This window comes from Symphodus melops (genome assembly GCF_947650265.1).
Source record: "Symphodus melops genome assembly, chromosome: 18".
Taxonomy (NCBI): domain Eukaryota; kingdom Metazoa; phylum Chordata; class Actinopteri; order Labriformes; family Labridae; genus Symphodus; species Symphodus melops.
Genome location: NC_136708.1, coordinates 8,530,166 through 8,545,826, shown reverse-complemented (window position 1 = coordinate 8,545,826; position 15,661 = coordinate 8,530,166). Strand labels below are relative to the sequence as shown.

The 15,661-nt window shown below is 41.1% G+C and overlaps 1 protein-coding gene across 11 annotated transcripts in view; it reads right to left on the bottom strand.

Moving 5' to 3' along the window:
* adgrb2 (adhesion G protein-coupled receptor B2) overlaps positions 1–15,661 on the bottom strand; it is a 227,220-nt gene that overhangs the window by 9,988 nt on the left and 201,571 nt on the right. For 5 of the 11 annotated variants that reach the window (XM_079368683.1, XM_079368685.1, XM_079368684.1 and 2 more), the window contains 5 exons: positions 13,560–13,732; positions 12,547–13,260; positions 10,145–10,180; positions 6,887–7,000; positions 4,163–4,428 (listed from right to left, as the gene is read on the bottom strand). In XM_079368683.1, coding sequence (XP_079224809.1) covers positions 4,174–4,428; positions 6,887–7,000; positions 10,145–10,180; positions 12,547–13,260; positions 13,560–13,732 — 1,292 coding nt within the window. In that variant the 3' untranslated portion in view covers positions 4,163–4,173. Of the gene's footprint in view, positions 1–4,162; positions 4,429–6,886; positions 7,001–10,144; positions 10,181–12,546; positions 13,261–13,559; positions 13,733–15,661 lie in introns of those variants that run through there. The other 6 variants (XM_079368680.1, XM_079368686.1, XM_079368689.1 and 3 more) reach the window with 2 other exon arrangements.

The window sequence follows — 15,661 nt, the reverse complement described above, 5'->3', positions numbered from 1 at the left end:
GCTGAGTTTAGAGGGAGAAATGGGAAAATGAGGGACAAGGTAACAGAGAAAATGTCACGCCGTGAGGATGAATCGAGGGGAGAATGAGATATGAAGAGGGGGAGAACTTGCTTTATTGCTGGAATGTTAAATTGAAGCCCCTTAGCTTAATGCCAGCAAATTGACTATCAGGACCTATGGGGCTTGCAAGTTGCGGAAAATTGCCCTCACTGAATCAACAAAAATGAAGTCTTTGTCATTTCAAATTATACTTCTTCATTTTGCCGGAGTCGTCCTTTAAAGCAGACCCATTACCTTAGAAAAATGTCTTCTAAGAGGCCTGAAAAAAAAATAAAAATGCCCGAATATCAATAAAAGCCTCAAATGTTAACAGTGCTTGCTAAAGAGAGCAGTGACCGTGAGTCGTGTCTCTCTTTTTTTAGGGCAGGCTAATAAAAGAGCCCTCAACAATATATTTCCATATGGAGGCTGACAGACAAGGATTTCATCACAGACTCCAAAAACATGCCTCAAACTCAGATTGAGTTGCAAATTTATCTTTCATAATCCAAAAAATGTTGCTGGCCTACCCCGCTCTGATCTAGCACGAGTGAAATCATAACAAAAGGGGAAGACTTGTTTCCTTTGTCTTATTTTTCTCCAACCCATTGCGTTCAGCACAACTCCGCACTGTCTATCTTGAGAGGGGAAGCCAAGCACGCTTCATTTAATCAAGAACACAGCCGGCGAAGGAATGGAAATATATCCCATTTGAGGGCTAAAAAATGCATCAGCCAGACCATTACGCAGTGCGAACTCTCCCTCCCTCCCTCTCTCTGTTGCTCCCTCTCTCTTTCATAGACTCTCACAATCCTTCCAGTCCATACACACAGAGGCAAGACACTGCATCATTGGGCACTGCATGCAGATTTGTGTTGTGACCTTATGAACCCCGTAGAGAGTACAGAAAGTGACAGGCTAACTGCACAGTGAAAGAGGCCAATAAGCTGTTTGAAATCTAAACATTAGCGGGAACAGTAATACTGCGTTACACAATCACACTGAATCCTCTCTCAGTCTCTCAGTAACCCTGCTGACTCCATTTGTATCCGCTCTCTATTATGAGACAAAATGAAAATGGACTTCATGCCTCCTGCTAGCCATTTGGCCCCTGTCAGAGCATCTTCTGTACTTAAATCAGAGTCAGGTTTGGATGTTTTTGCATTAGCAGTATTGTTAAGCCCACATTCTATCCACTTCAACCGAAAATAAAGCAATCGCTTCCTCTGCAACAAATATTATTCTCTTATGGAGGCAGAGAGCTATCTGTAACCAAACACTTGATTCAAGGTCAGCAGGTACTTGTGTAGTCGACAGATGAAACGATAATAGCTTAAAATGATCAAAAACATCTCTGGAACTCTTGAAGCCATTTTTTTTTTTTTTTAATGTGAAAGGTTGTATGCATGTTACTGGTATGAAGAAGTTCACAGAATGATGTCCAACACAAGCAGTATAAATATGTTTGTGTCACAGCCTGCTAGTGACCTTTGTTAGCCACTGTTTACTCGTACTGTAAGTCATTTTGCTGAGGAGGTTTAAAAGGTCACGTATATGTAGAAAATGGTACCAGATACCAGTCAACTTGGGGTCAACAAAAATGGTGGTATGGAGAGACACGGGAAGACAAGAACAGCAGGAATTAAGAGTGTGAAATATGTGGATGGTATCTCTGAAGGCACATGTAATACTCAAAAGCACTTTAAGCCTGCTGCTGTTACCCTTAACATTGGAGAAGATGTGAGAGTACAAACACAAAAGTGTGTGTGGGTGTGTGTGTGTGTGTGTGTGTGTGTGTGTGTGTGTGGGGGGGGGGGTTCTGATATCCACTCATCTGCTCAACACAGCCAACACATAAATCCTACCTGTTTCACAGAAGTAAAATGGATCAGGTATCTTCTGACCCCATTAAGCTTTCGTGACAGTTCCTAAAGTCTGTCATCAGCACCCATAAAAAGTGCATTGTGTTTGGCCCTTTTTAGTGCCAATGAGCTAGTTTATGAGCGGAATAACATGGTTTATGAGGTGATTATAAATCGCTTTGAATGGGTCATTGTCTTTATGAACTGATTTATCACTCGGTTATGAGTTGTTTAGATCATAAGGTTTAATTCAGGCACTGAAATGGGCACACTGACAATATGGATCGTCACAACACAGAGGGGCTACGGTGATGAAAACACCTACAAATCAGCAAAACAACAACAAAAAAGCCTGCTGAATTCTATGGAGAAAGGTGATTTAGCATTCATTAAATGAATGCTAAAACACATGGGATACAAGTTGTGAAGCATTGAACTATTACACCACCACACCACTGGGGGAGCAGTTATAGGTTCGTGAAACAAAGTCTCTACACTGTGAGACATCGCTTTCTGGAAGTGGATGAGCAGCTACATGGAATATGCTAACAGTTTGACTGTATCTGTGTGACTCTGAAGACCAATTTAGACTTGAAATTGTTTTAGTCACTTGCACTCAGGCAGGTGATGGTGTGGACTGCTAAAACGAGGGCTATATTCACAAACATTCTGAGAATCCTTTCAGCGAGCTCTTAGCTTAGCTTTAACATCCTTGCGAGGAGTCCTAGCTTAAGAGTGATTTTGGAACATTCTTAGAACAACTCTGAGCAAGGAAGAGACAGAAACGTTCCTTAGTGAGGAGGCTTGGTTGACCCCATTCATTGGTACAAGGCTTTTTTTCCTGGAAGCTTTTATTGATTAATTTAAAAAAATAAGAAAAAGTCAAATGAAGAATCTAGACATCACCTCAGACACTGTGTACAAAATATGAAATTATCATCTGTGTGATAATTAGTAACATACTTTAAAAGTATATAACCCACAAGACATTTGAAACAACACGCCCACTTGTGCAGCTGCCTCTTCACCTGCTGATCGTTACCTCAGCAGGTGAAGAGCCTTAATTAGTGATTGGATGCACCTGTGGAGGTAATGAAAAAACGTCTGAGCTGGATCGAAATGTTTGCACAAATCACCTGTCTGTTCTGCCCAACTATGAGTCAAAAACACTCTTCATGTAGCGTTTAAAGAAAATTTCTCTATTTTCTCTTTCGCTTCAGAAACTCTTAAGACTGTTAGACGTCTTCCCCACTACTCCTAACAGTTTGTAACTTAGTAACTTTTAAGGACTAAGACACTTTGTCAATAACTTTAATTTTTACAAAGATCTAGTCTGAACTTTGAGGGGAAATTCTTAGAAAATGTCAAGACTCTAAGAATTTTCGTAGAATTGTGTCACTCGGAGCAACTCTTACTACTTAGGATTTGTAAAGAGGGGCCCCAGGCTCTTTGGTGATTTTAGCTAGGCCTCCCAAAACTGTTTGGAATACAATTCATGATAACAGATTATTTCATTTTCAAATGAAAAAGTAATCATCCTTCATTTTAGAGGTAGAATAAAGACAGATTCTGTTTTTTATGGGAATCCTCCGCTTTATTTTTGTAGCTAACAGCTGACTTTTTCAACTGTACCAAGCTAACTAATGAAGCTAGCATACACGTTAGCTTCATGACTAATAGAGAAGGCTGTCTTAGATAACTGTTTGAGGGTTTTTTTTTGACAGAATTGTGCAAAAGAATTTTTTTTCAGAAATGGTCTCCTGTTATTCACTGCTACCTACTACTAACGTTAAAGCAACTGCACTAAAACAGTGGAAACCCTCCCTGTCTTAGTAGCCTATATATTCTCTTATAGCCCTGTTAAAGCCTCCAATCGTAAGAATTAAGAGCAGTAAAGCACTGCTTATAGTTAGTTTACATTCTTATGTTGCATCCAGAACAAAGCCTTTACAGAAATAAAATACTCCAGAGTGGATGTGCTATAGTGAAAGGGCTTTTTTCATTTTATTATTTTTCGAACCCCCCACTACTTTGAGAAATTCTCAATGTGTGTAATTACCTTGTTAGCTAGACATACTAATGACTGCAGCTTGTGTTTTTTTTTTTTTTTCAATTAAAATAATATGTTTTTATCCAATCTACATCAAGGTGACCAAAAAATGACATCAGCTTTCACATATTACAGTACAGGGCTGTGTGAAATTGAATGCTTTACAGGCAGATTGTGCCAAGTTATAGTTGATTAAATCTATTTCCACTATTATTGGTGGGTTTAGAGGATTAATTTAACGGCTAATTTCATGAGAATTTTCTTTTTTGCAGCGCACAGATACAGCAAACTGTGAAGAACACACAGTGACATGTGGTAAATCAACTCATGGGCCTTGGAGTCAAGGGGGGGGGGCTCTACAGCAAGACTTGTACTCATGTTTAAGTATGTCTTACGTTGACTCTCTTTGTAAACGAGGGACGTTCTGCGCACTAGTGATGGCTCTGTGTTTTGCCTCGGTGGTGGGGGAGGGGGGACCTGTTGTGGACCAACACCGACCATGGGAGTTAAAAAGGGTTAAATGTTGTTTAGTACCGGGATTAGGATACTGTTTAGACACTCAATCAGATAGAGACGCCTGCAAAAGTCAGTTAAAGAGCTTTTTAGCTATCATTGGTTGTAGATGACTGCTTTAACCTGTACGGGAGAGTGAGGCTTCTACGAGCCGTCACTAAACTGACTAGCTTCCCTCGTCATTTAAAGGTGAGACGTTCAATATTTGCCTGTTCTTAAGTCATTAGGTAAATTAGCCATTTAAAGTTAAGGCTGCATATCAACTTTTAGAGTGCTTTGTGTGTCCATCCGTGACAAGACATCTTAATGAAAAGCAATTATGTTTGCAATTAATTCACAGATATCATGTAGCTTGTGTGAAAATCACTTTCAGAGTCTGTCAAATGGCATAGACAGGAGGTTATTAGAGTTATTATGAAACGATTATATCAATACTCATGCAGTAATTGTCTCCTTACACAGTTTATGTGCTTCAAACACAGACAGTGCAGATCTCAAACAGAAAACAGAAGAACACATAAACAGAAGAAGAGGACACAGACCACACACGCACTCATCCAAAAATCAACCTACACTCATAAAGACATTGAGCCACACATATACAGTTGACAGTCTAACATAAAAGTGTATGGACTTTCACATGCACACCCACCCTTCTCATCTCCATAATTACTGTATAGTCAGCATGTTCGTGTCCGGGGGTGACTCTCAACGTGAGATGTTGACAACAGCAGAGCTGAACTCAAGCTAGGTCCTGTCAAAGGCCCGACACTGATAGCATTATCCGTGTAATTATTCACAGTTAAGTGAACTGCCTACTTACTTTTAACATAATGGAATTGGATGAGTAAGCCATATCTATGCTGGCCTCTCATTCCATAACTCCATATTCCATATGACACTGCAAACCCAGAGGAATTATGCCTTCCAATTTGTCTTAATTAAGTCTAATACAGTCTACATATTATTTGTGACTGGACTTTTATTTCTTTCACATTTGGGCATAATCTCAAAGCACACCTGAGCTCACTCTGAGGCATATTAGCATGATGCAGTGAAACGGTTAAGAAGTCAGGCTTCTAATAGATGGCTTATGGCCATTTTTCTTCTCTTCCATTAAGTATTTGCTTGGCATCGATGAATGGAGAGTTCCCCGGTACTTCTGAAAACCCTGATCAAGACATTGTGCAAATGAGGAGTGAAGGAAAAGGCCGGCAGCCTAGTGTTAGGAAATGGCAGTGTGTGCTTGTGTGTATAGTATGTGTGTGGCTACATGGCATGGGGAATATGAGAGATGTCAGCCTCGCTGCCGCTCCTCTTCTGGCGGGGCAAATGAGATGCGAACCAGCATGCTGCTGATGCCTGAGGAAAGTACACCTATCAAGGTTGACTAACTCATCATGGTTCTACGCACTCAGGCTCGGCAGATGAGAGGAGCGAGGGCAAGTGCACGTGTGTTTAAATCTTAATGAAACTGGCCCTCTGAAGGTCAGTACAAAGCAAGCAGGGACTCCTTCGTCTGCTACGAACGTATTAATGATTTAAAGAAGTCTCATGCTAACAGGTGCCCACCTAACCACCCACACTGACACACGCATGAAAAAAAAAAACAGTGTCACAGGCAGTACATAGACATAAAATCCAATTATAAAAAGACACATGAACCAGTTGACACAGGCATAGACAGAGCACTTTAGTGTGTAGGCACATAACGCTTATTGTGCTTGATACTGTAAGAGTTGAAGTTTCGCAGGTCTTTAATTGGAGAATTATCATGAACTAGCTATGATTGACTATCCTTCAGTGAACAGCTCAAGTGATCAACTAGTTCGACGAGAATTTAATGAGGCACCGATTACAAGTGAGAATTAATTAAATTCAGGCCAATTATAGCAGTAAAAATAAAGACATGAAGAGATTTTGCACTGGTTATATGGTTATATTTCTGCGTTACTTAATGGTAGGTTCTCCATGGAATCAATAGTAATAAGTACAGCTCAGTGAATTAATCAAATTGCAATTAGGTACATATATGTTGGCGTTACATGTATGCTCGCTTGTAAAAACAAACAATGAGTTGGTATTTTAAAGCCACAAGTAAACTAGGAAAAGTGCACAAGTTTACTAGTGTTTGACACGACTGGAAGCTTTACCCAGAGTTCTTACAACTGTAATCATCTGAAAGCTGTGTTTACAAGTTAATGCCATTTTAATAGTGCTGTTCAGTTAAGCCAGTTTTGCCACTGCCTGTAAATAAATCTACTGCAATTCGATCGGCCCAGATGTCAGTGTTTACTTTTCTGGTTCAATTCTTTCAGTAATAAAGGGGTTGGGTTTTTGGGATTGTGACAAAGAGTGGAGAGGGGGTTGGAGGTTCATGGGTACAGGGAGTTCCCACCCCACGTTTGGGCAATGGTCTTACCTTGAATGTGGACATGGCTGGGTCCCTGTTATACCTGTCTATGGTGTGGAACTTGGAGGAGTGGTTGAGCTCATGGTACAGCTCAGAATGTCTTTTGCGAGTATGCATCACTTTCTGGAAGGGAAAGAAAGGAAGGGACAGCAAAAATGAACCAAACAGAAATGAAAAAAAAAAAAAAAAAAGCCAATGAAAGGAGGGCCAGCATAAGGGCAGGCAGCTGGAAAGGGTAATGGGTAAAAGGCTGAAGGACTGCAGAGATGCCAGCCATGAAAAAGGGTTAGAGAGGTACGCGACAGATCGATCGATTGCTGGCTCATGCTCATACATCATCCACTTCCTCAGTCTTTAAGAATTTGGCAACTGGGAGTGCTGCAAAGAAGTTCTTTAGGTGATAATATGGCAAAAATATGCCGTTGTTACAGACTAGTGTCTGTTAGCTTGTGGTCCTGTTAACTTAAGATTCTGTCAAACTCATGAAGCCTCTAATAGATGGACGGGAACGTAACTCTTGCCCTAGCAAAGGGATATCGACAAAAACCGCCTTCCTCTATACTGAATATGCCTGCCTGAAAGGAAAGCTAAAACCAGATCTTTAATTTTCTGACAGTGAACTGCATTCGTCAGTGCCACTGCTGTTGTTTCTCTGTGCTAATGGGCAGTGCGGGAGCTGCTCGCCAGTAGCTAATCGTCAAAGCAGCTTGCGAGGTTGAAAGTGACACAGGGGCATGATGCCAGCACTCACACCAGCACACTTACTGGCGAGGACTGGCTCTTAGCACCGGCTCCAATTACTTCAGAGTGGGCACTCTCATCTCTGCTCAACTGAGGGGGTGCTACGAGTTCTTTCCTACATGTCCTTTTTCTGTTTAGTCTTAAGTATTGATCTCTCTTTTTGGCATACCATTGTCTGAGTCCAAGGGCCTGAGTTACTAAGATTCCTAGTAAAGAGTAAAGTGGAAAGTAAAGTGTGTTCACTCCAAAAACTTGCACTTTACAGAAAAGAACTAAGAAAAATAGCACTGATGATAACAGATGCAAACCTTATGGAGGCAGTGGTATTTAAGTTAGGTTTTTGCATGTTTTACTGGTTTACATCATGGAGAGTTTAAACGGAAAGCAGAATGACTGCAAGCACAAAAAAAGATATTAGTGGAAGAGGCAGATAAACTTGTAGTAGATGCATCTGAATATCACCAAAAAAAAAGGTTTATAAGTAAACCTTGGCATTGAACAGGCTCTCTCTTTTCTTCCCTTCATCTTTTGAAGATGGATTGTCATAAATTACGCAGGAGGTGCGAGCTGTGTCCTGCAACGTAGCAGCAGAGGGCTGTAGAGGGAGGAGACGAGCGCACTACGGAGAGAATGCCAGTAAAAAAAAGTAATGTTGGCGAAAAGAGAGAAAAAGGAAGACAAAAATGACCATTTGGCTTTAAATGTTTGGTTTCGTTTGGCTATAAATAGTCTATGATATGTTTAATCATGGTGTTTCTCTATGTTAACAATTGAATGTAAATGTCATTCCAAACATGTTAGCATGTGTAGGAAAAAACGCGATCTTTATGCTATGTCTCCTCTTAACTACAATAACTGCAGCCTGTTGTGAGTAACACTGGGCTCCTGGATTACCAACTTCCCTTCAAAAGGTGTTTAATACAGACACCTTCACAATCACTGTGATTTTTGTCAGGCATGGTAAATCTCCTCCCAGTATTTTGCACACTAGGGTAGAAACGCCCCATATTGCACGTCCATTAAGGGGAACATACTAAATGGACAACATGTGTTTGTTTTGCTAATTTGAAGACGCAAGCCTCACTGAGCGAGTTAGTAGATCAGATAGACCATTTGTTAGCGGGTGCTATCAAGTTTGCACATGTTTGAAGACACACAAACCTTTAGTAAATCAGGCCCCAACTGTTTTAACTTTTTTGTGAAAGCCCAATTACAACTCTAAATGCTATGATGTCCCGGTAGTGGGCACAACGACTTTCTACAATAAGACACTAATTCAGGTGAGCTCTAAAGATTCAACTATCATGAATCACAATAACCAAAATGCGGTTCATTTATCCCAGCTTGGAGCAGCAACTTAAAATCCTTCAAACAAAAAAGCTGTGGTGTTCATAAGAAGTAGGCTTTTATGAGAAATGAAGGATCAAAAGTGAGCCTCTGAGATTTCCTGTTTTTTGGACGCGTTCCCTCGCAAGTTTCCAAACAAAGTATTACTTTTAGTTTTAAGGCAGTTGTTATTTTACTCTAAAAGGGCCAGATTCTTAATTAAGTTTTAAAGTTGTTTAGAATGGTACAAGTTTGACAATATGTTAAAAGTAAATTCTGACTGTCAAAACTCAGTAAAGGAAGAATGCTTTGATGAAAATTGGTTTACCTTCCATTAAATGATGGAAGTGTGCTCTTCCCCCGTTTTAATGGTTCTTCTAGGCCAAATGCTTTCTCAAAAGTCAATAGTCATTTAATGAGTAAACAGTTCATTTCTAAGAGAGCCAAACTCCTCAAGCTAAATTCATGCAGGGGTTGAATGTCTCCATTAAATTTGCCAGACAAGCAAACAATAAGCCATAGTCACTGTTAGTAGCTGGTAATCACACATAGCTACCTTCTATATAACCAATATATCTCCATTTTGGACGGTGAATGTCCAGTCTTTAAAACACTTTGTGTCAAACTTAATTCCCTCCAAAAGGCAGCAATGCACAGCCAGGGACGGTCCTTTATTGTGATTGAATACTTGCCAAAGACTGGAAATTCACAGGACACCCAGGTCACTCGAACACAAACAAAGGGACACACTGCCAAACCAATGTCGTTCCAACAAATATATAACCAGCCAATTGACTTTAAACACAGACTTGTGGATCCATAACTGTATTACTTTAATTCATTTAGACACAGAAAGCAATCTACTTTGCTGTTTCTTCAACCAGGACCCCCACACAGACATGACAGCACTGTTTGATGTGATTGTAACATGTCAGTGGGATGTTTCTACGATGCTGCAATTTTATTTTAACAAACAATTTATTGAGACAAGCAAGGAAGGACTTGATTAAGGCCATTGTTGGAGAAACAGCATACAAGGGGAGTCGAAAAGAGTTTGTAGTTCTATATGCAAGGGAAGAACAGGTGCTTGGGAGGGGTTTAGCGATGCTTTTTGCTCCTCTATGCGTTACTTAAGTCCTGGCAGAAGCACAAGAAAAGCAGAGACAGGCTGATGACAGCGGGGAAGGTTCGAGATCTTACCTCAAAGTCCAGCTCAGAGTACCGTACTCTTTTCCTCTGGAAGAGGATGGGGGGGGGCAGGGGAGAGAAGAAAGCATCAATGACCACCTCTCGACCACTATTGTACTACCTTCCTTCCTATAAATGTGTGGATCTCACAGCGCCATTGTGTAGTAACAAGAAGATGACTAATGTGCCCCAACATACTACATGCCAAGGCGAAAAGGCAAATTATTCAGTCTATTTCCACGTAATGAGATCAGCGAAGTGGAATAACACAGAATTAGAATGAGCTAATAATTTCTCAGCTCACACACCCTCAAATACAATCATTACAGCGCTAGCATATATCATACACTTTGCTATTTTTGGAGAATTTGTTGGAGACATTATGATTAAAAAAAAAAAGCTGCTAAAACCCCCCACAAGAGATTGGTTTTCATCCCCTAATCTTGTTTGGACCCCTCCACTTTCCTCTGAAGTGCCTCCACAGCTACAGAAAGTGGCAAGCAGGCCGCCAATTTAAGAGCTGCAGACATTTCCAACTCATCTGGCCCTGACATTGCATTACGTTCCATCTCTGACTTCCTATCTTGCACTCGCCGTCTGCCAGATTTGCATTTGGCAGGCGGAGCGGCTGCTCTCCACAGTTAGTTAAAAGCTATATTCGTTTATTGAAAGGGCAGAGTTGCTGATCTGATGCTGTGGCGGCCAAGTTAAAAAAAGAATAAGGTAAAGGTATGCAAAGACATAAGTGGCAGCTTCTCCCAGGAGATGTCCTGCTCTCTTGGTGAATGTCGCTGCTCCCAAACATTCTGCAGTTACTACCCTCCTATGCAGAAATCCTTACCTTTTGAAAGAGAGACATTCCGTGATTGACTTTGCTTTTTAACATGGTAGACATGCAACATGCTTACAAAGTATAGTATACTGCATGTTTTGGTGGGGACACACAATGCAGTCATGAATACACTCATACAGAATGTAAAGGAAACATTTGCTACTGCTATTTTCTGCATTGATAGCACAACAGTTCTGTGGTCAGCTGCAGTCACATCAATTCACACATTCAATGTCTTAACCAAAAGCTCCTTTGGAAACACTTTTCTACATTCTACATTTCAATACTCACACAACTGGTTTCCCATTGTACGATTAAAGAATCAAATGCTCCATGATACTTTCTCACAAATCAACGTAACCATTAAGATTTAAATTTATAAGCCAAACTGAAAAATCAACCGTGAAATGAAGAACGTGAGTATGTTTGCATGATCCCTCGATTAGGCATCACTATTTTTGAATTAGGAAGTAAAACACTGCTGTGATTTAATCTTGAGAGGCACGTTCTGATATGCATCTCCACATCGAGCACATTCAAACAGGGTGAAATTACAGCAGTAAATTATGTCCCGTAGGTTCCTGTGCAGGTTTTTCTTTTTTGTATTCAAGAGTGCACTCGTAGATCTTCAGAAAGTGATTTTTTTTTATGACTTAAAATGAATCGTCTTTAGCCCTCAAATGAAGCATATGCACTTTTTCATTTTCATATCTTCAATCAACCTGGTGAGTCAGACAGAGGGCCACGTTAAGGTTAGGCTACAATGTGAGTGTACATGTGTTTTAGTGTGTTTGTAACTGTGGGCTACGTTGTATGGTGTGTGTGTGTGTGTGTGTGTGTGTGTGTAAAAATAAGGTGGGCTGAAAGGCATTCAGCAAGGTCTTTTCCTCTGATCTGGTACGTCTCAATCCATCTGCTAGGCCACCTTGTATATAAAATGCACTGTCACACACCTGCCCACACACACACACACACACACACAGACATACACACACACACACACACACACAGACACTGATCTAGGAAGAAGCTGTCCATCATTAGGAAAAATAACTATTTCTAATGCTCATTGTCTCAGTCAGCAGTGATAAATATTGCTCAAGTGCAATAGCAGTGTTTTAATGAAGACTTTTTCTAAGCCGGATATGTTATTGCAATGTCTTGGAATCACTGTGATAGTAAATGTGTAAAAAATATATTCATATATTCATGAGTCTAGTAGTGAAATTTGCATCTTATTTTTCCTAAGGTAAAAAAGATATGGCAATTATTCCAATGTTGGTATTTGGATTTTCCTGTTTAAGAAACTGAGAGTTTAAAATCCTTTCATACACAGGATGTCACATTCAATAAGTGGACCCTTTTCCACCAAGAACCTCCCTTTCCTTCCACTTTGTCTTTGGTCTCTCATCTGTGTTACTTCACTGTTATAGCAACAACAACACTGCTTACGCCACAACAACCCCACCATGTCTAAAAGTGTAAACCTTGTGGAAATGCTGCAGTAAAAAGGTGGATGTTATAAAAGGCTTAACCCCAAGAGGGAAACCATCTTTCCCTCATTTGACAATCTCCTACCCACCTCCAGGGATCCTGCAGAGAGGCTGCTGTTTGCGTTGGTGCTGCCCAGGTTGCGTGGTAGAGTCCTGGTTCTCTCCACTGTGGTCCCCCCGGTCAGAATCTGTCTGACCGATGGCCTCTGACCCGGCTTCAGCTGGAGCGAGTGCCCATGGGAGTGCATGTGTCCTCCGTGGGAGTGTACAATACCCCCTTGAGCCATCATGTGGCCATGCCCATGGGGCATGGTTTTGATCGTCCCGTAAGAGCGGTTCAGGTTCATGGCAATGTTCATGTCGCCCACACTTGATGGCACAAAATCCGCCGGGTAGGCTTCGCTCTCGGCTGGGTGCAGGGTGAGCGGAGAGGGAGGCGGGGGGAATGGGGGATCATCCACTGTGATGTTGAGAGGCTTGTCCTCACCCCCCAGTCCCAGGCCCCCTCCCTGGGAGGAGGAGGCTGGAGGTTTGAGACTGACCGTCCTACGAGGTAAGACCATGTAGTCTCCCTCGCCGCCTCCGCCACTTCCTCCTCCCCCTCCACTTCCTCCACTTCCGGCACTCCCATCCTGAGAGGTGTTGGAGGAGGTGGGGGGTCGAGCCCAGCCCAGGCCGCTCTCGGTGCACAGGTAGATAGGAGCCCCGCTGCGTTGTTGCCCCTGCTGACGCTGCTGGTCCATGTTTACCTCCTTCTTTAGCGGCGTCTCGCTCAGCTCGTTCAAGCCCCCGAGGGTTGGAACCTTGTGGGAAAAGCAATATTTGAGTCTTCCACCTAGTTAACGTCCTCTAGCCTGATAAAATTTTTTTTACAAGTTCATCAAAAGTCTGTCTTTCTCCTTCCAATTGAAATTGGTTGTATTTAAAGCCATTTTGTTGTGTGTGTAAATCAATGCAACTAGAGTTTTCCTGATGCATGGTGGGGTATAATAAGGAATGAAGTAAAATGTATTGTTTTCAGTACTGATGGTTGATACAAAATAAGAATCAGGGTTTTGCACAATCGGTTTACTCATACAGGAAATGTTTCAGTATATCCAACCTGCACGATAAGGTTGGGAGGGGGGATGTTCCCAGGGAGGGAGCTGAAGTTGACCCCCACTCCCCCCTCCTGATGAGCCGCCAGCTTGGGATCGTCCTCGTCATCCAGGGAGATGCGGGAAAGGGTCCCAGTGATGGTTGCCGGGTTACAGGTGTTCACCTCTTTGAAAATGACTGGAGTGTGATGCGAGGAGACAAGTGAAACCGTGGAGACGGTGGGCAGACGGGGAGGTAGCGAAGAGGAAAAAAGCAACAGTGTTAGATGGAAATTGAACAGACAGGGATTGATAATGTTTGTTGCAGTAAAGTAGCAGAAACAGAAGCATTCTAACATAGCATGCTGATGGAAGTTTGTTCATAGAGCTCAAAAGCAAAGTTTCAGCTTCTCATTTAGGGCTTACATGGCACACAATAAATGAGAAAAGTATTTTTTTCCTCCCGTCACTGTGACCTTAAGTCTCGCTCCATATCAAGATTTGCTGGTGTGCCAGATTTTTTTTATTAGCTTGGAGAGGGACACAGTACAAAGTGCTGCGGTGTTAAAATTGGATTGAGCCAAATTCCCTCACTACTGAGTCCTACCCCAAATAGTCCTCACCACATCACTGTTCCTTTTTCCTTTGTCTTAATGTCTCATCAATGTTTGAGATTCTTCTGCTATGACGTAATGCCATAAATAAAGAACGCAACGCATCTTCAGGTTCACTTTCATGCTTTTTTTTTGTGTGTGAAAAACTTCAAACAGATACTACACAATTTTCGGCGTCTCTAACATTAACTTATGACATGCTGATGAGGGGATGTTTAATCACAACCTAACATTGATCTATCATCACAATCATACACAAATCAAACCGTCTGGAGATTCATGCTTGGTTATCGTGCTCATTCTGTCACCATCAGACAATTAAATTTTAACTACGTGGCCCCAAAATCCAGTTCTCAACCAAAGTATACAGAGCAGACCATTTCATGTTAACTGCATTGATGTGACAAAATGTCAGGCTACACGTTTCATAAGAAGTTGGAGCTGGATCAGACGCTGGATCAGACTAACCAGCGAGGACACTGAGGCTGAGTACAGAACCTAATGTTGTTATGTCTGTTGGTGCAGAGTGATGTGAAAGAACTGGACAGGACTCAAGAAGTCTGACCAATCAGATCCATTCACTTACAACCAATGTTGGATAAACAGCATGTGACCTATAGACAAATCCGAGGGTTGTTTCATGTGTCACTCTTTAAGGCACTCCTTTAGTCTTTGTGTAATACAAAATTATAGGATGTCAGATTGTGTCGACTTCTAACACATGTTCCAACCAGGATGTGCAAAGAGATAAACAGGAAATGAAATACAGCTCCTGTCCTTCCTTTACAGTGTGAACATCTCTGGACAAGGCAGTATGTTTTATCTCTCTGTGCAGCCTTGCTTATACTGTACACGCATCGGAAGCAGTCTCTTACAGGAAAAAAAAAAGCTGTCTTTTATCACTCAAACATACAGTACCGCTCACTTGATACTTTTTGATGGATTATGATAACAAAGACATTAATCACCATAAACCAAGGCAGGCATCATGACCTACCTCTATATTCATTTCTGTCAGTTGCATAACCTCCAAAACACAATATATATTTTGATAAAACTAACTGATATTATTATCAATGGTGACATTTAAACATCTGCTTTTGAAGGCTGCACTTAAGTACGTTGTGTGCTCTTTGTTTTTAGCAACGTTTTTTAGGGTTAGCACTTTTTTTTTTAAGTTCCTAAGATGTTTTAATATAATTTGAATTGATGTTTTTTTATTATTATTTCTGTTGTTTCAGATGTGCTTAAATGTTAAAGCAGATGGGAAAGTCTTAATAAATAAATAGATAAATAAAACAAAACCTCATGATTTTAGTTTCAGATTTTATAATCAGTGTATTGCCATAAAAGAGCAAGAAAATAAATTAAGAATTATTTTTTATGAGTAAATGGCTAAGGGGGCCACAGCAATAAATAGTAACTTTTGTACTTCCACCTACAACCCGGATTAGTCTATAGGGGTTATTAAAGTCTAAAGGAGTGGACCAGGCAGTGTGAAGGAGATCAGTTGG